Source organism: Scomber scombrus, chromosome 10, assembly GCF_963691925.1.
Source record: "Scomber scombrus chromosome 10, fScoSco1.1, whole genome shotgun sequence".
NCBI lineage: Eukaryota > Metazoa > Chordata > Actinopteri > Scombriformes > Scombridae > Scomber > Scomber scombrus.
In genome coordinates, this window is record NC_084979.1 from 195544 (window position 1) to 222262 (window position 26719).

Genomic DNA, 26719 nt, shown 5'->3' on the forward strand with positions numbered 1-26719 from the left:
TTGAAAATAGTACATCCAGGAAAGATGGACCTTAGATGGAATAAATATTTAGAGGGCATTTTGGGGTGTAATTGCAGACCACAAACTCTCTTAGAAACCTTACATAGCTTATATAAAGACAGAAATGTCAAAAGTATGGCAATTACAAACAAGGCAAGTCAAATGTTGTTTATTATGCTTACTATATATTAAATTATATATGCTTATTTTAGATGTGTGTGGCAACACCTATGCAGCTTTTGTACATACAAAACAGCCCCTTAAATATACAAAAAGGAAAACAATGCTGAGAACTAAGGACAGTTGCACAAAATAAGATGAGACTTCCATTGGAGAAGGATCAATCTTTGTGTTTACAGGGTGACAAACTTTGTTATTTTAAGATTAGTTCCAGAAACATTATTACTGTCTTCTCCTGCTACTACAAAAAGAGCTATAAAAAGATCTGGCGGAATTATTGAATCATTTCAAGTGTTTTGAAGATTGAACTCCAATAAGTGGACAGATTAGGATATGGCCAGAATGACTGTGCTACAGAGACAGGTGAAAGTTTGCATCTGTTACAAGTAGGGTTCATATCCGAGTCTATTTAGAGAGTTTAACTTTTGAAAAATAAAGGTGATGCAGCAACTATACTGAAAGAGGCCATGCCGGGCACATATTGCTCTGATAACACAGTCACTCTAAAATCTCCCCCCATATATACCTCAGAGTCTCTAGAGATGGACTTTGTAAATTAGATTAGAAATTATTAATAAAAGATATTGTGCCCCTTTTTCAGGACTCAATCAATCAGACTTTATTTGTAAATTACTTTTCATACACATTAAGGTATCAGAAAGTGCTGTAAAAATGTAAAAATTCAGAATAACCAAATAAAAGATAGTAAAAAACTAAAAATGTCAAATGGGATATTAAAATGAAAAAAGATAAGATGAAATAATGAAACAACTAAGAGAAATGTGATGAAGTAAAACCAGACATACTAAAAGGTGGGTTATGAAGACGAAAACAATCAAGAAATAAAAATAGAATAAAGTAGTAAAACAGGCAATAACTTAAAATAAAAGACAGATGAATAAATAAAGTACAATTCAGTTTTAAATGTAGGTCTTAAGTTTGCTTTTAAAAATATCAACATTCTCTGCTGCCCTCAGGTTTTCAGGAAGACTGTTACAGACAGAGGCAGAGGACCATGTAATAAAAGGATGTCTCTCCGTGGGTTTTTGTTCTGACATTTGGTATCATTAAAAGGCCACTACTAAAAGAGTTGAAGGTTCTAGAAGGTTTATAGGATAAAAGCAAATCTGATAAATGGGTAGGACTAAGACCATTATGAGCTTTATAAACTATTAAAAGGATCTTAAAATCAATTCTGAAGCAAACAGGCAGCCAGTACAGAGACTTAAAAATTGGTCTAATGTGTGTTCTCTTTCTGGTCTTTGTTAACATACATGCAGCTGAATGAATGAATTGTAATTGATCAGAGCATTGAATTAACCAATTTTGCAGGTTATAAAAGTGTGCACTTTGGCAATGATAAGTGACATTTCTAATGTGGGGTTCAAAACTGAGATTTGAATAAAAGACGACAAGATAAGATAACATTTTCACCTATTCACAGGGGTTCAGTGCCAGTGTATGCAGTTCCTCATTGAGTTTCTCTCTCTGGGTTTCGTTACCAATGACTAAAACTTCAGTTTTGTCCGAGTTGAGCTGCGATTATGCTATCCATAATCTGACATCTAAAATATAAATATCAAATATAAAGTGCATCGATTGTCGATAAAAATAGTATAGTATAGGAATAGTTTGAATTAGAAACAAACACTTTGGAAGGAATTTTTACAGCATTGATTCACAGCATTGATGATGATGGATCACAAACAATACGCTCAAATAGAAGCTTGAAGTTTGTATTATACAAGCTGAAAACATCTCTTGTTATTATCACACCCAAATATTTATTTATACTATATTACTTAATTGTCATTTTAAATGGCAAATGTGTATGAAAGACCTTGGGCAAGCTTGTTGAATGGCAATCCAACTTTTTGATACATTTAGCTTATAACCAGAGATCTCACCATAATCCTTTAAAATTGACAATATTTTGAGAATGGATTCATAGGGCTTCGTTAAAATCCTGTCATCCGCATACAAGGATGGACACCTGTTTTCTACTTCCTCTTTATAAATTCCTGCATATAATCAAAGGCTCAAAAGCTAGAACAAACAAAAGCACAGAAAGGGGACTACCCTGCCTTGTCCCTCAGAGCAGAGGGGAAAAAGGGAGATAATATATGCAACGTGGTCAGAATTAACAACTGCCTCATAGTCACAGGGGCAATTGTGTCATATGCGTGACATATGACACAATTTTCTGGTCAATAAGAAAATAATTGATCTCTGAATATGATGGGTGGACAGGGGAGAAGACTGAGGAGAAGAAAGAAAAGGAATAAGCAGATGGGTTTTTGAACTGCCCCATAATCCTTTAGAAAACAATTTTATACTCCTTGCTGACTTAGAGAGGGGGTGGATGGTGTTGGAGGATCAGTCCAATTTAGGGTTTAAAACACAATTTAAGTCTCCCCAATAATTAAGCCCCGAGAGTTCAAACTGGGGATCAAAGATCATAATCATGAGAAAAATTGATTGTTGTCATAATTGGGAGCATATACAGACAATTTCCCCTCTACAACAACATCTACCCTGGCTAACAGAGAAATAACTGGGAAAGCCTTGCTTAATAATATTGCTGCCCCTCTGGATTTAGACTGGAAGTAGTATGGTAGACTTGGCCCACCCAGTGTAAACAGCTGTGATCTTGAGTTTCATGAAGAAATGCTATGTCTGCCTTTAATTTACAGCCCCATTAATTCATTTTGTGTTCCAGGTGATAAAACTAACCAAGCTCTAAACTCTAAGCTAAACACAATATTCAATTACCAGCCACGAGCCAGAATAAACTCTCTACGAGTAAACATTGCTGGGCTAGTTAGCAAGCAAACCAATCCGTAACCTCTTAACTGGCATTAGAGTTGATTAATAATTGAATTGCAGTCTTCACATTGCTGCTTTCCCAGTGAACGACAGTGCCATCTTTCACCCCAATCTGCAGTTATCAAAAACTAACTCCATAAACAGAAATGAATGGGTGAAGAAAAACCCACTGTCCTTCAGCTTCTGCACACATGGTCACTCAGCCGCTGCTTCTCCCAGTTAACACGTCACAAGCCAGCCTGGCAGCAATCATCCACCCTGTTGTGAAGGTATCTTAGCCTTGCAGAAATTTTTCAACACTTGTAGACAATCGAAAGTGTTCCGAATGCCATTTAGATTGACAGCTGAGACAGCAGTTTAGTAAAGGCCAAAGTCGATCTTAGCTTCCTGGAGCTTTATCTTTACAATGTTGAAAGAGGCCCAGAGTTTGCTTATCATAGCTAGAGCACCTCAGGCACACAATTCTTTCCTTTTGTACATAATAATGTGGGTCCTGGTTGGGCTCCCTTTCTAGGATTGGATGCTAGCAATCAATCACAGTCAGTCGCTACCAGAGAAGGAACGTTTTTGGCTCCAAAATCTTTGGGATAAGGTCCATCATAAATGTAATGGGAGAAGAACCCTCAGCTCCCTCTAGGATGCCGATGAACCTCAGATTTTGTCGCAGACTACTGCTCTCAATATCAAAAGATTTGTCTCTTAGCTGCTTCAGCTCTTTTGTTTTCAGTTCCTCAAGATTGAATGTGGTCAAGAGCATCAGTGAGACTGTGCACCATGTTGGCTTGTTCAGCTGTTATCTGGGCATGGTTTTGGCAGAGTCTATTAATCTGCTCTCCCATCTCGTGGCCCAGGCCTTGAAAGCTTGTTGTTTCTGAGCGTATAGCCTCAATTTCTTGCCTCATACGAAGAGTGCCTTATGGGAGAATTGAAATTCATCACAGAGAAGTTCAACTATGAGTTTGCTGCCTTTTGCTAACATGTTTCACGTTAGCTTTGCTGTCACTCACTTTATGTCTGCTCCATATCAGGCCGGAACCCAAACTGCATTTGTTTATTTATTTAGTAAATCAGGTACTACATTAAAAGCAGTTGTGGATTTTATTAAGGAATTCATTGTGGAATCATTTCAAATGTTATTTGTTATTGTTACATGCCCTTTGAAAACACAGGGAAAGAGACAATAACATGACAACCTGCCTGGAATGTAACAGTTGTTATTATTTTTCAATTTAAGAAAATGCATACACAATAAATATACAATCTGAACTAAACAACATGTGTTTTGAAGTCTGCACATTGAGGGCAAGTAATATAAGATTTTTCTTCTCTGCTTCTTTTCAATCATAGAATGTGTATAATGTTACAAATCGCAAACTTTGCATTAGAGGTGTACACTGAAGGGAAAAAAGGATAAGTCAAAGAATCTGCTATAGTTGAATAGATTTAATTCAAATGGCCTCTTCAGTTCTACCCACATACCTCAGTATTTGTATAACATGCTGACCACCAAGACTCGGGCATAGAAGGGAACATGACTCTTGTCTGAGATTATCATTCTGCCTGAGATGACTTCACACACAAACATTCACCTTTAATCACTTTACTCTCCCAACTGTTACACAACTTGTAGAGACTGAATAGTAAATTAACTCCTGTCCTTGCTGTGTGTGTTGCCCAGTCCTCCTCTGACTCTTTCCCTCACTCATACTCAAGACATCATGTTCTCAGTCTGGTTTTTCTGACATTCTCTCTCTCACCTATCTTCCAGTCTGTCAGGCTGTCCTCTTGCTGATAAATCACTTCGGACCCTCATGGCTGCCCACACAGCTGAACTAAAGTATGTCTGCTTTCTCCTGTCTCTAAACTCCAACATGTTCACTGAGCAGCTACACGTCTGCCCCTGCTCTCCTTTTAACACTGATAGAAAATAGTAAAAATCAGTAATACTTCATTCCAATAATGAGAACTCTAAACCAAAAACAGTGAGCCCTAATAATTTAGTGAGGCTAACTGGTTTGTGCCTGCAGTGGGACTATAATGTAAAAATGTAAAGTGAGAGAGTGTCTGTGTGTGTCTCAGGTGTCCAACTCCAGGTTGCGATGGATCAGGCCACATTACTGGAAACTACGCTTCACATAGAAGGTAGGAGCTCCTCATTCTGCCTGGTGTGCCATCAATGTAGCTCTGTAAAACCTGTGCTGAGACTGTTCCTCTGTGTTCCTCTCTGTCAGTCTGTCCGGATGCCCACGAGCCAAGAAGGGTGGGATCAAATCAACCCCCACCAAGGATGACAAGGAAGACTCTGAGCTGTTACGGTGAGCTACAGTGACTCATTAGCTCTAACCAATCAAGCATGTGTATTGGATAATGTTAGAATGACACTGACACAGCTGTAATGAAGAAGTACTGAACAACCAGAGCTGACTTTTATCCAACTTAAAGAATAGTTGCACATTTTTTTCCTATGCCCTGACTGAGTGATGTCACACCAATGGTTGGTAAATGGACTGTATTTATATAGCACCTTTTAGCCCTTCGACCACTCAAAGTGCTTTTACACTACATGTCACATTCACACACACATTCATACACAGATGGCAGGGGTTACCACTCAGGATGCCAACATGCTCATCAGGGGGAATCTAACATTCACACACCGTTGGTGCATACATCGGGAGCAATTCAGGGTTCAGAAACTTGCCAAGGACAGTTTGAAATGTGGACTGGAGGAGCCGGTAATCAAACTGCTGACCTTCTGATTAGTGGACAACTTGCTCTACCTCCTGAGCCACAGCCGGCCCCACATCCGTATCCTTGAGGGCAGCCAAAACAAAGTACTCTGGAATGCATATCGCATCAACTGGCAGTGATAGCAGAGATTATGCTGTTGTAGTTGTTGTAGGACTGTGAATATGTTAGATTCCGACTATGTGGTCAGTTTATTCAAATAATATCTACTTGGAAAGTTGCACCACTGCTTTCGGAGATGCGGGGAGCTGATAATCGGATAAGACCGGTTGGTCATCTCAGCTGCTAGCAGTCTGAATCTTGAGATGATCGGCCAGTCAGTGTCATCCAGGAGACAACATAATGCGATGAACTGATCTGTGCAGCTCTTGGTTATTTAGTGCTGGCTTTAATGTCGCTGTAACATTTTGATTTATGAAATGATTTGATTTGGAAAATAAATATTGGTCTAACAGATTATGGGCCCTATTTTAACAATCTTTAGCACATGGTGTAAAGCGTGCATTTAGTACATGTCCGAATCCACTTTTGCTATTTTAATGTAGAAAAATGGTCGATGTGCCAGGCATATGCTTGCAATGAGCTTCAAGATTAAAACGTGTTACTTTTGCTGAACATAAAGTTGGCTTATGAGCTGCTAACCTGAAATGTCATTCATAAAAAGTAGAATATGGAGTTATAACCAACCAGTGTGATGGGTGTAGAGCTCTGTGTGGTTATACTGCAGCCTGGTGTCATCAGCTGATTTAGTGAACAGCTGTGCGTAATGGCACTGCGCTCTGGTGCAGCATCTCAGAGGCTGCAGATTTGTCAACATATCAGTTCTGCTGCTGTCAGATTTTATGAATTGAAGAAGAAACTTTTCATACAGTATAACCAGCTGTGGATAACAGACACTGTGTGCTTGATATTTTCGCATCTCTCCTGACAGTTCACTGTGCATTCAGCTGCACATCATAATAGACGTCATGGTGCTTTGTTTTCAATTTTTTTAATGTTTTAATTACAGCTTTGGTTCTCTTTAAAATAGATTTTTATCAGTCATAGAGTTATAATGACTGTCTGCAGCTGCACCCCCCCCCCCCCACACACACACACACACACAAACATACAGTGAAAGGCTCATTCTCATCTAATCCATTAATTGCAATTAGTTAATTAATTATGATAAATATTATGACTATCCATTATGACATGTATTATTTTTATGTTGATGTAATCCTTTTATTTCTAATGTTTTGCGTTTGTGTGCTGCTACATTTCTGCCTGTGAAGCTGCATGTGTATGTTTAACAGGCAGACTGTACGTGCATTGTGTATAATCTTTATAATGCGCCCTAAAAATAACAGTAAAATACACGCCTAAATCTAATAATTGTTGCTTCCACATATGTTTCTCTGAATGTAAAAAATGTTTTAATGTTAGTGTTAGTTTGTAAAATGCTCAAGAATTAAATCATTAATTTGAATCATAAAAACATTATACAAAGATGCTGATCCTAGTTGGCAGCAGCTATTGCTTTCACCTCATTTTCCCCCCCATGTCCTTGTGTGTTGATAAAGCAGGTCAGTCAATCCATGTCTGATCTGCTGTCAGTATCCTATTGCAAGGTCTTGACAGACACACGTAACCTGACAGCTCTTCCTGTCTATAGGTGTCCAGTTCCTGGCTGTGACAGTCTAGGCCACATCAGTGGGAAGTATGCCACCCACCGCAGTGCCTATGGCTGTCCACTGGCAGCACGCCGCCAGAAGGAGGGTCTCCTTAATGGCACCCCCTTCTCCTGGAAAGCCTTCAAGACCGAGGGCCCAACCTGCCCCACGCCAGGCTGCGATGGGTCTGGTCATGCTAACGGCAGTTTCCTGACACACCGCAGGTATCCTAAAAAACCTGAGGGTTTTATCAAACAGACAGTAGTGTTATCTCAAGCATGACTTTCTGGGACGCTCATTTTTCATTTCACATTACAGTGAATTCAGTAAATTGTAAGGAAGTTTCATGGTCAGATTTACCTGACTGTGGCCCAAAAGCAAAACAAGCAGCTGGGCCCCTATCATCATCATATATGTATAGAGTTGTACTGTACTGAAGCAATACATAGCCCCATGTTACCTATATTCTAAGCAAGCACAGTATCAGCTCAATTAATTAAGTTTTTAAATAAGATTTTGACATGTATAACTTCTGATAAGAAATCTCAGCCTTGTAAGCACTGATCAGTTGCTCGTCTCAGTCTGTCAGGTTGTCCCAGAGCATCGGCCAACAAGAAGAGAGCCAAGTTCCCAGGAGATGAGTACATCACTGCCAAGTTCAGAGCCAGTGACGGTAGCACTTTAAGCACTTTGCCCTCTGTTTAATATAGTGTTCAAAATGTATCAAACTATTATTGCTAATACTGCCTGGAGACATCTTAAAACATGAGAAGTCCATCAACCTCTATCAACATATAACATGCATGACCACAGAAACATGAATTCCAGAGAAATGAGTTAAATAATTAAGTCTAAGTTAAATAGATTATTAGTCACTAAATTGTGGAGCAAGGACTGACAGTGTTCTTGATATTGTGTTTGCTAACTGTGTTGTTGCTCTCACTCAGTTCTGGACAACGATGAGGACATCAAGCAGCTCAACCAGGAGATTAACGAGCTGAATGAGTCCAACTCAGAGATGGAGGCCGACATGGTGAACCTGCACACTCAGGTTAGCTCAGCTTGTCAGTTCACAGCAACAGCAGACAGCAGAATGAGTAAAGGCTGTTGGTCTGGAGATGAAATGGATGTCAGACCAGCACCATGGATGCACCATGGATGCATTAGTAGACACAGTGTAGCAACTCAGTTCTGCTGCCAGTTCATCCCAGTGGCTAAACATGGTACTGAAACTGCACTCCAAAAAGCATTCTCCTCATAAACCGCCATTATCAAGGTGTCTGCCTGATGAGCCAATGACAATGATTATCTCTGCTTCTGCTGTCAGTCTGTGTTGCTGCTTCAGGGCAATATTCTGTGTCTTTCCCTACCTCAGATCTCTTCTATGGAGAAGAACTTGAAGAGCATGGAGGAGGAAAATAAGGAGATTGAGGAGAAGAATGAGGCCTTGTTTCTGGAGCTGTCTGGCCTGAGTCAGGCTCTGATTCACAGCCTGACCAACATCCGCCTGCCCACTATGGTGAGTATACCCAATAATTTTGGGTTGTTTTAAAAGACGACAAACCATTAAGAAATAATTGAGTCTGAGGTTTACCTCTCTCTACTAGTCTCTTATCACAATAATAATAATTACAAGAGACTCATCTTTACAACGTACAACAGAATGAGCGATATTGCAACTAAAATGCGTCAGTTATCAAATTACCGCACTACAACTAACACTACCTAAGCAAACATACATAAAACACATAAAGGTGAATGCATGTGCCTGTGGTCATGTGTATGCGTATGACTGACTTGGCTGACATGACTATGAGAGGATGTCAGGTCTGGTGATAAGATTGTTGTGCTTGCGTGCGTGCCTAACAGGGTTAGTAGGCAATTAGAGGAGAAAAAAAAGAAACTAGGAAAGCAGAGCTTCTTCTGATATAGTTATAATAGAAAAGGCAATAGTGAATCTGTAAAATAGGAAGCTCAAAGGAGGTGTACTATCATGGTGGACATCGGTCAGGATGCATGGAAAGCAAGACCATGAAATTTTAATTCACTCTCGAGATTTATTTTAATGATCTAGATTGCAGCGGTGAACAAAAAGGGAAAAAGAAAAGACATACATGGGTCTCAGTAGCTGAAAGAAAAAGATTCAAGATTAAATGAACACGTATCAAATTATCCTGATGTTTTTAAAGGATATTAAATGTACATAGGATATAATGTGGAATAAAGAAGATAAAACCTCTTACCATGTGAAAGGGAAAGAGAAGCAGTGCTGTCTTTAAATAGGGCTTGAGTGTACAGGTGAATTCAATCAGGATAATCAGGGGTGACAGAAGGCTAACCAAGGGGTCTGTTCGAAACTGCATACTTTCCTATTACTCGTACTAACTCTGACGTCATTTAAAGTATGTAGTGTGTTTCAACTGCGTAATATGCGATTTAAGGCTGATTTATGCTTCTGCGTCGGAACGAGTATGCGAGAAGTATACTCAATTTGCCAGAAATGCAGAGTTTGCATCAAGAGCTGACTACTCAGACTCAAATTACCCAATATGCAACGTAACTTCTGAAAAAAACCCAAAATACAAACGTCACTAACTCTGTGGTTTCAAGTTAGCTACAGCAAGGATATGTTCGCTTCCTGTTTTCAAAATAAAAGCACCAATTCTATCGTTATGGTTTTCTTAATAATAAAAGACATGTTTTATTTTGTGAAAATGACCGGAAGTGCGTTAGTTGCTACGGCTAACTCGAGGGGCTCCGAATTCGCAGGAACAAAACTTGTGTTATTTGGACAAATTAGCCTCACATTGTGGATCTAAAGAGCTACTTTCTCGCCTAAAAAGGTTAGAAATGTCGATAAAGTGGTACATTTACAGAGTTAGAGCTAAAATGAAATCAGCTTCAGTGTAAACGGTCTGCTTCTGGTCGTTTAGTGTGTAGGATGGAAGTATGTAGTATAGAAGTATGTAGTATGCGGTTTCGAACACAGCCCAAGTGAGAAGGAATTGGGAAGACAGTAAGTGAAGTGAGGAAAAGGAAGTGGAACAAATAAAATAAAAATAGTGAATCTTTTCTACAGAATCTGTGGAGGATTTGTCATGACAAAAAAACCACCACCAAAACACTCCACCTCTTCATCTGACCAACCTCAGCCCTTCGCCGCCGCCGTTGCTTTTGTTGTTGTGGAGGGATGGTCGCATGGTTCATACGCCTTCACCACGTTTCGCGCGTTGTGTATGTAACCGTGTGCGCATGCGTGACCAAGTGTACCGTGCTCAAGCACACCTCTTCCAAGCGTACTGGGCCAGGGAAGTGTACCGTACCCAAGCACGGTACACTTGCACTCACACTAGCCAAATAATCCGGACTTTAGGGGGCAAACGTGTTTGGGCACGGTACGATTGCCTAGTGTGAGTGCGCCCTAAAGAACAAAGACTTCCTAGTTTATAAGTAGGCTTGCCAATGTGGTCAGTAGATCTGACCACCTAGTTGAGGCCCAACACTGGAATGGTACTAATAATCTGTTAACCCTAGTTTTATGCAACAGACTATTCACCCCATGTTTGAGTATTTACCTCGAAAACATGGAGATAAATGGTCATACTTAATGCATCTGCAGTAAAGGAATTAGCCTATTGATTCATTACTCTACAAACAAGGAAACACAGTTACCCATCTGTGGGGTTAGGAAGTCAGACAGTCATATCCTCTGAACTTGCAATGCTGTATTTCTCTCTGCCAAGATGATAGCGCAGCCTTTACTGTGAAGTCAAGATCCATGCTTGACCCTAAATGTGTGTCCTCTTTGGAAAGTGGTTGCTATTCCTCTTCTGACATCAACATAGGCAGAACTGTGTGGGCAATACAGCCCCTTCAACACATAGTGCCCAGATTGTAATGGTTCAAATGTTATTGTCAAAGCAGGGATATGCAACCTTTACTATCAAAACAGCCATTTTTGTCCCTTCTCACCAAATTCGCCTGGAGCCACAAAACATATTTGACCCTTAAAATAAATAATAAAAACCCTTAAAAAAACCACATCCAATAAAGTGTATTATATAGTTACTATATATACACAAACTATATTTTATGTTGCATTAATGAAACTATGGAACTACAATAAAGAAAACTGTTGACATTTTATTGCTACAAAATCGCTATTTTTCACTCATTTCCAACTTGTGACTTTTCAGCAAATGTTATGTGTTCTGGATTGAGTAGGGGTGTGGATTTGATTATTTGTGCTGTTGAACATAACAGCTATGAAACAATCAGAAAATAACGTTGTAATGATCTGATTCACCGGCTTTCTTGTTAGCGCTCCCTCAATTCATTCACTCTCAACCACACTCGACCACAGCGGCTCTGTGACTACCTGTAGGCTCTTATGGCGTTTTTCCACTATACAGTTCTAGCACGACTCGACTCGTTTTTTTTTGCGTTTCCACTGGAAACGTACCTGGTAATTTTTTAGTACCTGCTCTGCCGATGTTCCAAGCGAGCCAAGCCGATACTAAATATGACGTCAACAGTCTGCCGGCCACTGATTGGTCAGAAGAGTTGTCACTGGAAGAGTCATGAGCCGTCCCACACAAGAATCAAACCCGGCATTTTTAAATACCGGCAACAGTGTTACAACCATAGTTACAACCACACAGCTCAATTTTCTTGCTTTGTGTGTGACAGAAAGCCTCATACAGCAGCAAGTACACCACTGCCTCAATGTCCTCCATTGTTTATGTGTTTGTGTCACGTATATAACGAAGTCAAGGCAGTTTCGTGCAGCCGTGCTATGACGACCCCGCCCACGTTGAGTAAGTACTTTTTTGTAATGGAAAAGGTCTGTTCTGGAACCGTACCGAGTCGAGTCGAGTCTAGTCGTACTGAAACTCTATAGTGGAAAAGCGCCATTATTCACAGAGCAACTCTGTCCCCACATTACGTGTCCGGGCCTTTTATACAGAACATCACGGCAGAATAAAGTAGTAGTATTCCTGCAGTGAACAGACTCTCTGAGAGCAGAGCAGAGTAACGTGACGAGAATTGACAGCAAAATATAGCAGAGGCTAACATTATCTGCTCCGCTTGTCCTCTCTTCTCTGTCTCAGCGGGGCAAGAGCTTGTCAAAGCTACAGGGAGCCACTGAAGATGGGCTGAAGAGCCCTGGTCTAAACAGTGTTTAACATCAGGTAGCTGATATTGATGAATGGCCAGCAGTGGCCATGTTACTGCCAACTCTATTGTTTCCAAAATAATTTACAAAGTAACAGTAAAACTCTTCACCTGCTAACAAGAGGGAGACAGAGTGTCCCACCTCTGGTTTAGCTATTGTTAGGCATTTACCAAAGAGAAAATGGAAAAAAAATAAAAATAAAAAGTCTGCTTTCTGTGCAGTGCCTTTGTGCTCTGCCTGTTGGCACGTATGTCCTATCAGACTCAAACTTATATCACTTCTCAGATGTATGTCTCTTTGGATGAAAGGTCTGCTGAATGAAATTGTAAATTGCAGTACTAGCTCTTAAAGATGAAAGACTTGACTCTTACTGGACCATAGGCAAAGAGACAAATACAAAGAGTCTTATCTTACTGCTAGGACAAAGAGTTTCCTTCAATTCACAAAGCTGCTGAGAGTAACTTTTAGTATGGAACAGAGAACTCCTGAGCTAAGATGATATCATGATTCATCAATGAATCAACTCACTAGATATTTCTCAATACCGAGTAAAGGTGGCTTAATAAAATTCAACAATACAATACAATACTACAATCTGTTCATTTTAATACATTTGTATAAAATGTGATTATATCTGTACATATAGAGCCCCAGAGGTAGCACTGTTGTTCTTGTCTAGTACAAACATGACACTTCACTTTACAGTCAAACTAATACTAACATTAATCTTTCAAAAGGAATTATAATATAAACCAAAATGCCATAGAGACATTAGAGCCAGCGGTAAATTACCAAAGAGTTGCACAGATCAGTTTACCACAATGACAATGAACGCTGATTGGCAAATCATCTCAGGAATTGGGTTACTAGTGGTCAAAGGTGGAAGTAACGAATTACAAGTACTCACGTTACTGTAACTGAGTAGCTATTTCTTTTACTTTTATTTTTCTAAGTCAGTAATTTCACTCAAGTATGGTTTAAATGAAGTAGAGTACATTTATACATTCTTCTGTTACTGAGTTAATTATTTATTTGTGCTTAAAAATGATCAAAGGACATTGCAAGCTAGAAAAAAAAACCCTGCCTTGGACCAAACACCAATCAAATGCATTGCATCATAAACAGGCCAATCAGATCAATATGTAATTCCAAAACAAAGCCACCAGCATCACAAAAACAGTGCATGACATCATAGAGTCAGTCCATCTTTCCTGCAGATTACATTATTAAATTACTGTTCTTGGTAATGAGTTACATTGTCGTCAACTCTCCACTACTGTCTGTCGCTCTGCTGCTGCACACACAGAGGCTAAGCCCTGCCCATGCTGAGAAAGAGGAGAGAAGCAGCAAGACAGCGAAGCGACTATAAATGACAACAAAACAGTAGAGACTGTCTTTATACATGTTGTAGCGGCTAAACCTAAAACTTATAGCCACTGAGGGGCTGCATAGACAGGCTACAACTAATCGACGCGCTGGCTACTGCACGACTATAACTTGTGTCTTGTGAAACAAACAGCTTCCGGATTTGTTTCTTCATTTGATGCGTTCTTTATTTCTCACCGTTTCAATGATCTTCAATAACATGCAAGTATCCATTGCCAGTGCATATAAAGTCCATTCAGCTGTGTCACATACAACAAACAAACGTGAGCGGAGCCCGGAGCGGTCGAAAAACTGTGTGCTCTTCCATCTAGCAACACCTGACATCTGACAGAAAGTTCCCACCTATATAGAAATGTACACCCAACATCATGAGGACATCTACTGGCCCAATTTGGTACCTTACACACATTCACATAGAAATGGCTCCTACACATGTTATTTACCAAATGTATGTGCAATTGTTTAATTTCAACTCAGTCTGGGAGTCTGCTCTCAAGGGACAGGGTGCTGAAGCTGTTGAAGAGAGGGAGCGCTGGCAGCGACAAAGCCGGTGAATCAGATCAATTTCTGATTGGGTCTGAATACAGACTTACACATCAAGCCTCTGGGTCTGTAAAAATACACACAGGAGCACATGCTGGCTTTGGTTGGTTCAGTGTAATAAAGCAAAGTTCTTCATGGATATAATGCAGGATCTCGTTATAAAAGAATAATAAATATGGTTCACCAGGGGTGGGGCAGAGCCCTCCATATGTGTGCTGCACACACAGAGAGACAGTGAACCAGGTGAAGAATATGAGATGTTGGTCATATCACCCAGCCCTACCCTAATCACTAAAGGAGGCATAGCCAAACATTTAACACACCTCTCTTCCACCTCTTTCATGCATGTGTAACCTTGGGGAGTAACAAAGTATCTTTTACTTTGATTACTTGTTTTAATGAACTACTTCTTACTTTTACTTGAGTTCAATTTCAATCAAGTAACAGTACTTCAACTTGATTAGTTTATTTCAGTACTCTTTATAACTCTGCCAGTGGCTCCACACATCTCCAAAAACATTGGAGCAAATTTCCAAATAGGTGGATAAACTGGCCACATACTGGGAATCTAAATTGTTGATTTCACGTTTGAAAACTAGTTTTTAGCCTGGCACATTATTTGCTGCTGATTGGTGCAAAATGCATTCTGGGATACCTGGCTGTCCCAAATCCACATAAATCAGCTCCTGATGATCCTCGATAAAATGTGCAGATTAAGTACACATCTGGGCATTTTGTCCTTGTGTTTTTGTACTTGGCTGGATGTGGACTTTGAATTGGACAGTACTTCAGTGCCAAATGCAAATTAGCATCAATACCACCTGGGGCTGAGCCAATGGAAGCCAAATCCCCTGTAACAGACCCCCCCCCCCCCCCCAAAAAAAAAAAAAGAAAAAAAAAAGAATATTTGCCCTCTTGGAGTACTTGGCCTGCTCTAATTCCATTTTCATCTTTTCACTGCTCTGCCAAATTTCCTCCATCTCAAATTGCTTTTCATCTTCTTCTTGCACTACAGCTTCTCCATGTTCTTTCTTTCTCTATCTGCTGTTTCTCTAAGGCCGTGGTTCTCAAAGTGGTGGGGAATAGAGACATGACAGGTGGGGCACGACGAACAGGAGGACATTTTCCTTTTTATGCCCATCTTTATTAATGCCTTTATTTATTGAATAAAACACTAAAAACAAAACACCCACACACAAACAAAGGAATCATTAAAAGCATTCATGTAGTCTAAATGAAAAGAACATTAGATAGGAGACAGGGAGAAAAATGTAACCTGAAACCATAGAGCGAAAATAATGATTAACTTTGGCATGTTAATTGCAGCGGAACACAAACTTCCACACAGAGGGGTCGGAGGCTATTGTGGGCAGTAATATTAACATTACAAAATGCATACATTTGACCACAAAAATTGGCAATCCAGCACCAGCAGAGGAACACAAGACAGTTCATCACTGAACCTACTTTCAGCCTCATACATGTGCTCATCCTCCAAAAATCATCCTCCTCCATCCGAAACTCTGCTGAGCTCAAAGACGCGCAATAACACTTTGCCCCTGGAGAGCCACCTTCTTCAGATGTATGATCAGCTCCCATCACCCTGTTGATCAAATTGACCACGCTCTAAACCTCTGTCACAACCTTGTTTAGTTTGTGGCTTAGCTGTTTTGACGCTAGCGGTTCCCTATGAATGACAGTGCGTCCACTGCACATCTAGCGCAACCCTCTTCATAAGCTCAGTTATCGTGTGTAGTTTTTTGCATTGGGCAATTCTGTATGCAACTCTGTATGAAGCCATTTGTGCTTTACTATTCACTGCTGCAGCTTTTACCATGCAGTTCTCCTGCTGCCTATTTATTTATATTTGATCTGAAGCACCTACTGATTTGAGTACTACTGAAGACGACCAGTTTACTGAGATGACCTCTGACTCCACCCCGAGGCTGGGGTTTACAGCTCAGTGGTATTTTGTTGGGGCGATGGGGGCAGGTGGGGTTTGAATATTCCCCCTTGTCTAAAGTGGGGAATGACAGAAAAAGTTTGAGAACCACTGCAAGGTAATCCCTGTGTCTTGTGAAGTGGGAATGTTGTTGTGTTGTTGTTATGTTGATTCAGAACAAAACTGCCCTGCTTTTTTAGAATATTGCTTTAATTGTGAGGGTGTCACAGTTCTGCTCTCTAGTACCTGCAAGATTGTCTTTGCCTACATGCCAGACCTTCCAGCACTCGTTTACGGACTGATTCCCCGGTGTCGACTCGGCTTGTCTCTGACCTCCTCTCCTCGTCTCTGCCCCGGTAAACACAACAGCCTTCTGTCCTTGACCACAAGTATCACCAGTTTACTTACTGGTTCCTGTCTGCCTGTGGCTGTGTGGTACAATCCGGCCTGCCATGGACCCAGCACACAACCTCACACCACTGAGCCGCCTTGACAGGATTTAGGGCGTCCTGGTGAAACACAGCGATGACTGCCTTTTGTGCTCAAATAGGACAGTCAACAGGCACAGGCAATAACAACACTAACAATACAGTTGCAACAGTTAACGGCTGCAGTCAGTTCACGAACCCAGGCTACTGGGCTCCTGTTACGGCTGGCGTGCGGTAGCCCCTGCTCCTGTTCCTGCTGGCGTGCAGCAAGCCCCTGCTCTTGCTCCTTCTGGCGTGCAGCCTACCCCAGACTCGGCCTCTGCTTCTACTTCAGCTGACGCACAGCCACCCCTGGTGGTCCAGCTCCCTGTACCTCTTGGGCCCAGTGTGCAGACAAGTGGTTTTGGACACCGGCCTCCAGAGGGGTCCTGTCTCTTTCTCTGCCTCCGCCGCCAGCCACCAGGGGGGCTCCGTCTTCATTGCCGGCCTCCGGAGGGGTCCCGCCTGAGATTATGGCAGAGTGTACATGCATTGTGCACCCACCTGTTTAAAATCTTGGTGATGCGCCCTTAAAATAACAGTGAAATATGCACCAGTGACTTCAGACGTGATTCTTTTTTTTTTTGTCAGTGGCGCAATCGCTTTCCTCTGCCTTTAAATAGCAACACGTCACCAATGCACCTGACAACACCTCATTTTGAGACCAACACACCCACAGGCATAGAGACCGGTGTAAGTGCATTTGCTATTTTAGACAACGTGTGCAAGGCGAGAAAATGACAACTGCGTCAAACTGCTCCCTGGTGTTGTGCTGCACTTGAGTCCAACCACCTCCATACCCATTACAGAGGGTGTGTTGCTTCATGTACAAGCATGACATGAAATATAAGGTTCAATGACGTGGCGCCACTTTTTTTGTGTCCCTGTGGCTTAGTCAAATTTAAAGGGGTTAAAATTTGAAAATAAATGCATGAATACCTTGCACACATTCTTTTTTTGTGGACTGAGTATACAATTCCTGCATTTGATCCATTTTGAGAGAATATATTAGATAAATACTCATAAACCCAGTTTTTGGACTTAGTCAGGTTTGCTCAGTTTACATAACCCACGGTGTAGCCTTAGAAAAATATTGATAATTCATAACAATTTATTAAAATGACCGCGCAGGTGGTCGAGTGGTTAGAGCGCATGCCACGTACGCAGCCCACCCCGGTTCGAATCCCAGCCGGAGGTCCTTTTCTGCATGTCACACCCCCCGCTCTCTCCCATGTTTCGTGTGTGTCTACTGTTGAGTAAAGGTGTCTATGCCGAGAAAAAAAAGAAAAAATAATTTACTTTAACAATTACATTTCAAATATTGAGACCAAAGCCACGTGCTCACACAGGTGTCAAATTTGATTTTAAAATGAAATGTGAAAAATTGTATAAGTGCTTACATCATTTAAGTCCTATTAAAAGCCTTTCTGTTAGAGGACAATTCTGTCAAATATCAGTTTATGATGCTAATTGTGTTAGATATCAGTAGTGTATGATGCTAATTAAAGATGGATCATAAAAAACCTAATTTTGAACATGTACAGTAGCTTTAAAATACCTAAAAATCCAATAATACATTTAAAGGAGAAATGTTACTCAAACATAACATCTGTGAAATATAATTATTTACATGTTTTCTACTTCATTACTAATATAAAAAATAAAACAATAACACTAAATAAATAAAATGGATTTCCCCCATTTGATGCCATTTTCTAACAAGGAAAAATTGGCTCATCACAGAGCATGTGTGAATGCTTCTGCATGAAACAGCTGGTTGCGAAGAATGTCTTCACCTGGCCTCAACCATCTGACCTCTTTATAATATAATAACGTCATCTTTGAACCACCTGACCTCTTTATAATATAATAACATCATCTCTGAACCACCTGACCTCTTTATAATATAATAACATCATCTCTGAACCACCTGACCTCTTTATAATATAATAACATCATCTCTGAACCACCTGACCTCTTTATAATATAATAACATCATCTCTGAACCACCTGACCTCTTTATAATATAATAACATCATCTCTGAACCACCTGACCTCTTTATAATATAATATCATCTCTGAACCACCTGACCTCTTTATAATATAACATCATCTCAGACCCAGAACCTCTGAACTCATGATGGATGACTGGAACCAGTTACCTACCTCTCTCTGCCCACACACAAAGATACGTTAACCACAATTCTTATTGTCAGATTAAATATTTATCAACTGTATTCACAATAGAAGACAAATTATGAGTTGACTTATGAGTTGTTGTCAGGTGATTTTGTCTTTTCTCTATGACACAACACAAGTTCAATTTAAAGATGAAATTACAATGATTGTTGTAAAATGTTTGTTTTTTTTTAGCACAGAATTTACAGTTGAAGAAATGAGTTCATTTATTAAATGCTTTTTTGATTGGATTTAAAATATAATATCCTAATCATTTCTTGTGGTCAGATCTTTTTCTAAACTGAAATCACATGAAAAACCAAGTTCACTGAACCTTGTTGACTATCATATTTGATTTTCAGTTTCCATTTCTTCAACAAACTGATGTTTGACTGTAGAAGGAACATGGTCAGACACTGTATCAGATTTGTATAAAAAATACTACAGTATTTTTTATACAAATCTGATTATGTACAGGAAAATAAACATGAACCAAAATATAATCCACTTTGGCAACGCCACAAAATGTTTTTTTCTTTTTTTTTAATTGATGTTTTGGTCAGACAAATTACAATTAAATGAATAAGAGTTACATTTTGTCTTTTTTTTCAGTATCTGCCCATTCTTTTCTTTTTTTCTTAACAAAAATAAAACATAAAATAAAAAGGAGTTCCCAGTCCAGCAACAACGTACAACTCAAGCCGGACCACAAAATGTTTTAAAACTAATTTTACATCATTGGCCCCATCTTATTTAGAAAAAAATGTTGTTGTCCTGCTCAATAATTTCTTTTCATTTTATGTTTAACATGAAGTCATTCTTTTTATAAATGCACTTAAATTCACTGTAGGTGATTCAAATATTTAATATTTATCATTCTTTGTGGTTACACCATGGGACATTTTCAGGAGCATTCGGCCTTACTTTTGGTTAAACTTTTTTTTTGCAAATTTCAAATGACATAAAACCAACAGAAACACAAAATATACACATTAATAAACCTGATGCTGCTTTTAAAACTATTTTAAAGAGATTTTCGAATTTCTCATCTTGCCAACCCTTTTTTGTCACTGACACATTATCAAGAAAGTAACAAATCTATGAATTTGACGGTTTCAGACCCTCTTGAACAGCAGATTGTAAAATTCACACACAGGATTTTAAAACTCTGAAAAGTCATCATGTTGGCAAATGTTTTACTCCTCATCTTGACAGTAAGGAATGTGTGCATGTAAAGTATGTGACTGGCAATAACAAGGCCACATCATGTCACTTTGATTTGCAGCAAAAGTTGAGCCTTGGTCCTGCTTCATTTTTCTGGATGATTTTGCATTGGCATCAGGGGTGGATGTGGTCATCCTCTAATGGGAAGATTGGCAGTTCAATTTCCGGCTTCTCCAATCCACATGTCAAAATATCCTTGGGCAAGATACTGAACCCCAAATGTGAATGTGTGTGTGAATGATTAGATCCTCCTAATGAGGAGGTTGGCACCTTGCATGGCAGCCCTTGCTTTCAGGGAATGTGTGTGTGTGAATGGGTGAATGTGGCTTGTAGTATAGAAGACTAGGAAGGCACTACATAAGTGCAGTCCATTTACCATGTATTCCTGCAGCATTGCCAGACTGGCCTCATTCATATAAATGACAAGTCAGTCTGTATGCAGCTCTCAACTCTGACACTTGACACGTATTCTAATTGAACACTCAGAGTAACAATATACTCAAAATCTTACCAATATATTATAATATATAAAATACAAGCAGCAAGCAGCTGTATAACTTCTCATGGCCAGTTTTCTGACTTGTGAACTTGTCTGTGTTCAGCAGGAGCCGCTGTCAGAGCAGAACTTTGACAGTTATGTGGAGACCCTGACCCACATGTTTACCAATAAAGACTGCTATCAGAACCCTGAGAACCGGGCCCTGCTTGAGTCCATCAACCAGGCAGTGAAGGGCATTGAAGTGTGACAGACAGGAGGAGGACGGGAAGCGGGGCATCACAGTGACTACACCTATCTTTCTCTCCAGACCCTTTAGATACTGTATGTAATTAATTCTTCTCATTTGGAACTTTTTCATCTGTTCTTTACATTTGTTTCTTGTTTGCATGTTGCTTTACAATGGTGAGTGTGACAGATGAGGGTGTGTGGATGTAACCTGTGTGGTAGCACACTGGAATCAAACTGTTACTGTAAGTATGGTCATCTTTAGGTGTACACAGAGACAGAGAAGTCAGGACTGCAGTAAATAGCCTGAGCTAAGCAGATTCTCTTAGTTAGTGAACATATCCCATCTCCACATGATAATGTTAATAGTATTCAATTTGACTATAGTGATGTTGCACCTACAGAACTAGTTTGTAGATTCATTCTTACTATTGCTGTGTAACTATTTAACAACTTATTTATTCATGTCTGCTGTATTATTTATATTTGTTGCCCTATTTATTATTCATTATCTATTTATTAACTTTTTTAATTTCAAACTGCTACCTGATAAGATTTTAAACGGTAACCAAAAGAAGGGACTCATTTCCTCTGTATTGCTGAACAAAGAGGAGATATTTTAAGAAATCAACAATGAATTGTTTTATATTCTTATTATTTATTTAAAATACTGGGATCTTTTTAAGTGCAAATATTTTGTAACCGAAAGTTTTTAAATAATTTTCTAAAGATGTTTCCTTTCTGGTGCTTTTGTTTTTATGATTTTCCTTTTTATTTCCACAACTATTTTGAGTACATTGCAATACACAGGGAATATTGAGCTGCGCATATTTAGTATTTATTTGGTGATGAAGAACAAAGTGATGGTGAATATTTATTTTGTACTGTCTATGTGTTAATGATGGCTGTGTATGGATTAGTCTTTAAGTTGCTCTTGAAATAAAGGTTAACTCACAGTGATTCTGGACTGGACTGATTGTATTTTTGGATTGGACTGACTTGTTTAAATGTAAAGTTCATCTTCACACTGCCCTTGCAACACTGGTCCCAGTTTTGTGCAATCCTAACACACTTCACAGCTTCTCACACACAATACCTTTGTCTTAATGTTGTCACATATATTACCGATCTGCTGTAAGTCCCCCTTTACAGTGTCTTCCATCTGAACAAGCTTTCCAAATTGCTGGTGCTGAACAGTGCATGCTGCTCCAGTCTTCCAGCAGCTTGCATCCTGTATAGGGGAGGACAGATCATTACTGACAATGTGATGTTTTGAGTATCAATACAGATAGAATCAATAACAAAAGAAATTAAAGCTGCGAGCAGCGTTGGGCGGGACCTCGCCCCCTTGCGCACGTCGGGCCGCGGCGAAGCGGAAAGGTTTCCGTCAGTTGCATTCAGACGCATTCAGACCCGGGCATTAATCGGACACTGCAATAAGTAGATACACGTTACACACACGATCTCTCTCTCTGTCTGTGTAGACATTTAGACTGAGCAACTGAAATGAACTGCCACTTTGATGAGTCAAACAGGAGAGGAACTTATTTCCAGTGAAACCTGTAGATATATTTGTAGTTCATGCTCATGTAATTCGTGTTTGATCTAGACTTTGACAGCAATGTCAGTGAAATAGTTGACAGACTGCACAGATATCTAAAATCATAATAATACAGTCAATAAACTTGAACTAGCATCAAAAAACTTCCTTATCAGGTATCATGACAAGTTTTCTCCACTGGATGGCACACTAAGACCACAAATGAACCTGGCTGAGCCAGCTGCACATACGCACACACAGTCGTTGCCATGGTAGTTAACGACTGCAGAGCATGACAACAGAGCATGCACAGACAGAATGGAGATGTGGGATTGAATGGGAGAGGAACAGGGTGCACATGTAGATCAAAAAGTATTAAACATAGCCAGACCAAATTACACTTGTGGCTTGTGGGTACATTTTGACATTTGAATGGAGTCTGTAACTGAAAGTATGCAGGAATAATATATATATTTTGAGAAGCCTGAAAAATCGTCGAAGAGCCCACATGTAACGGCAAACTGTGCACTTCCTGTTGGATTTAGGTCAGTGGTGTCAGTGCGTGATTTGTAGGTCTTGATAAGACAAACAATTGAGTTTTGGTTTGATCTTTCTACGATATTCCTATCAGGCGTAGTGGCCGTTTTACTGTTTCTAGGTGGCGCTAGAGAGCCCATTTTGGCAATTTGGGGGTTAATTTTTCCATTTTATCAAATTTATGGCCAGACCTGATGTGCGTGGTGAATTGGTCTGTCCTGGAGCATATTTAGGTGGTCAAATTTAGGGTCAAAGTGGCATTAGACTATCTTCCCATTCATTGTCTATGGGAGCGTTTTGGCGAGGGTTTTTGGGCACTTGACCTTTGAGGGCTTCTAAAATCCAAACCAGACGAGTAATGAAAAAGTTGTTCAGAACTTTTGTGCAGCAGAGTGTGCTAAGTCAGCTATTTAAGTTTGAAGCCGCCACGATGAACAACCCTCGGACAAGATAAAGTTTGTAGCAGGCCAAGAATCGTCAAAAATTCCACATGTAACAGCAAATTGTGCACTTCTTGTTGGATTTAGGTCAGGGGTGTCAGCGCGTGATTTGTAGGTCTTGATAAGACAAAAAATTGAGTTTTGGTTTGATCTTTCTACGATATTCCTATCAGGCGTAGTGGCCGTTTTAGTGTTTCTAGGTGGCGCTAGAGAGTTCGACGTGTGTTTTTCCATTTTATCCAATTTTTCGCCAGACCTGATGTGCGTTCCGAATTTGGTGAGTTTTGGAGCAGGTTTAGGGGGTCAAATTGAGGCGCAAAGTGTCGATAGAATAATAATAAAAAACGATTCAAATTCAATAGGGTCCTTGCCTCCAGGCAAGGGCAGGACTCCCTTCTGGAGTCCTCGCCCTCTTGCCTTTCGGCTCGGTCCCTAAATATTCAATATCTCTCTAGATAGGTCACTTTCTGAGAGGATTCACAAAATAAGCACTTGTTTACCATGCATGTGGTTAATTAATAGAACAATAACAACAACAAAAACAACTACAACAATAATACATCCACCTCATTATTGACCCACTGCTTTTCCACTACAAGATATTATGCTGCCACTAGGAAACATCATTAGAAGGCATGGCATCAATTTCCATAGCAATGACACACAACTTTACATTGCCATGTAAGACTGCATTTTATCATTTGAAAAACATTGCCACAGTGTAACCATTCAGTTCAACCGCCAATACAGAGCAGGGTTATTATAGTTAACTAAAACTAACAGTGAAAAAATTATTTAGTTAAATTATAGTTAAAAAAAACTAAATAAAAACTAAAATGAACAATGCAAAACTAACTTAAACTAAACTGAATTGCAGGTAGAATCAGCTAAGCTTTTGTTGTCATTTCATTTTCTCCCTTTTTACTGTCTTGTTCAGTTTGACTTCTTCTAATATCTGGAAAACTAAAACTAAATAAAAACTAAACTAAAACTACTTAATCGCCGTTTAGACTAACTAAACTTGATATAATAACTGAAAAACTAAATAAAAATAAAAACTAACGTAAATTTTAAAACTATAATAACTCTGATACAGAGACACTAATGCACATGTTTATTACCTGCAGAATTGATTACTGAAATGCTCTGATTTCTGGTCTCCCTAAAAACAATATAGCTCAACTAGAAAATTCCAGGGAAATTTTGAGTGGCGCAGTCGGAAGGCGCGCAGGTAGACGTCTTCATACGCAGGCTTTTATTTAACTTCGCATGATGTGGTGAAATATCACTGCCTGTGTCCACTATGTGGCGCTAGAGATCACCCACCAATTATATGTCATGTTGTAGTATGTGATGTGGAGAAGACATCCTGTAAATTTCATATAAATCAGATAATGTTTGTCATATGAGGCTGACTTCCTGTGTCCAGTAGGTGGCGCTAGAGATCACCCACCAATTATATGTCATGCTGTAGTGTATGATGTGGAGAACACATCCTGTAAATTTCATATAAATCGGATAATGTTTGTCATATGAGGCTGACTTCCTGTGTCCAGTAGGTGGCGCTGTGTATATGACACAGTATTAATGCATAGACGTGTTCAGGGCGGGACCCTCAACATGCGTGATCAATTTGGTGTAGACCGGACGATGTCTGTAGGAGTTATAAGGATTTCCTACCTGTGTCCACTATGTGGCGCTAGACATCACCCACCAATTATATGTCATGCTGTAGTGTATGATGTGGAGAACACATCCTGGAAATTTCATATAAATCGGATAATGTTTGTCATATGAGGCTGACTTCCTGTTTCCAGTAGGTGGCGCTGTGTATATGACACAGTATTGATGCATAGACGTGTTATATTCCATAATAATAATTTCTACAGATACAATAGCACTGGTCAGTGCTCGGGCCCTAAATATGTGTTCTAAGTTTGACATACCACAGAAAAGTGTGTTGTTAACCACCCTGCCAAATGTGAATGATTAAAAAAATGGGCAAATATGTGAAATTAGGCTTCAAAGTTGTGTAAAAATCAGCCTCTGGTCTCTGCTCCCAAACGCTGTGGGCGTTCCCGCCGAGTTCGCTGAAGCCCCGCCCCCTACCATGTGTCACCTGTCAATCAAAGTCACCACCACTGTGGGCGTTCCCGCCGAGTTCGCTGAAGCCCCGCCCCCTACAGAGTGTCACCTGTCAATCAAAGTCACCACCTCTACCCTAAACATGGATGCTATTGCTGAGAGCTAGCTCGGTCAACTGGCAAAACTGGCCTGTCAATGTCACATTTTATGAATCCCAACACCCATGTCTACATTTTGACAAAAAATTATTTGTCTCCTTTTCACGGTTTGGCCGTGAGCTCGAGTTAAAAATAAAAATTAAGTTCATATTTTACTGCTTCTCACACTCAAGCTAACTGACGCTTCCACTTTAACTTTGAAGAAAAAGTGATTTCCACTCCTCGTTTGACTGCTCATAGTTTGAAAAGTTTACATGTTATGTAAAAACGGTTTGGTGTTTTGGAGAGAGCACAAGTTTTCCTCCGTTTTAAAGTTTGAATCACATTTCTACGTGCAGGTATGAGAGAGCTAGGTGACTCTGAAAAAAGGTGAAATTTGGTGGTTTTAAAAAAAAATTCCCATTCATTTTCAATGGAGAAATTTCCCGGTATTTTGGGAATAACTCTGGGAAAATTGGAGTTTGGACATTCTGAATAATAGCACCCATCTCCCGATCGAGCCGCACGTTTTGATGTATATATTGTCGGGGTTTTCTCAAAGCTGTGGGAGGAAATTTGGTGGAAGAATAAGAATAAGTATGGTGAAGAATTATAGATTGCCCCGAGGCACTCTCTCTGCAGTGTTACTGCTGAGAGAGTGCCTCGGAGCATAGCACCCGTGGCACTAATTACTATTAATTCAGAACTCAATTGCATGTATGTTGACAAAGACCAGAAAGAGAACACACATCACATCAATTTTAACGTGTCTACACAGTGGCTATTTATAAAGCTCTTAATGGTCTTAGTCTTACCCATATATCAGATTTGCTTTTATCCTATAAACCTTCTAGAACCCTCAGATCTCCTAGTAGTGGCCTTTTAATGATACCAAAAGTCAGAACAAAAGAGAGGCATCCTTTTATTACCATTT

At 39.8% G+C, this 26719-nt stretch overlaps 1 protein-coding gene across 1 annotated transcript in view; it reads left to right on the plus strand.

Annotated features, from left to right (window-relative positions):
• Positions 1-21068, plus strand: part of myt1a (myelin transcription factor 1a) — a 60969-nt gene extending 39901 nt beyond the window's left edge. Inside the window, exons 14-21 of the mRNA XM_062427901.1 lie at positions 4775-4843; positions 5086-5148; positions 5238-5321; positions 7409-7630; positions 7988-8079; positions 8354-8457; positions 8782-8925; positions 20925-21068. Coding sequence (XP_062283885.1) covers positions 4775-4843; positions 5086-5148; positions 5238-5321; positions 7409-7630; positions 7988-8079; positions 8354-8457; positions 8782-8925; positions 20925-21068 — 922 coding nt within the window. The remainder of the gene's footprint in view (positions 1-4774; positions 4844-5085; positions 5149-5237; positions 5322-7408; positions 7631-7987; positions 8080-8353; positions 8458-8781; positions 8926-20924) is intronic.
• Positions 21069-26719: the final 5651 nt, after the last annotated feature.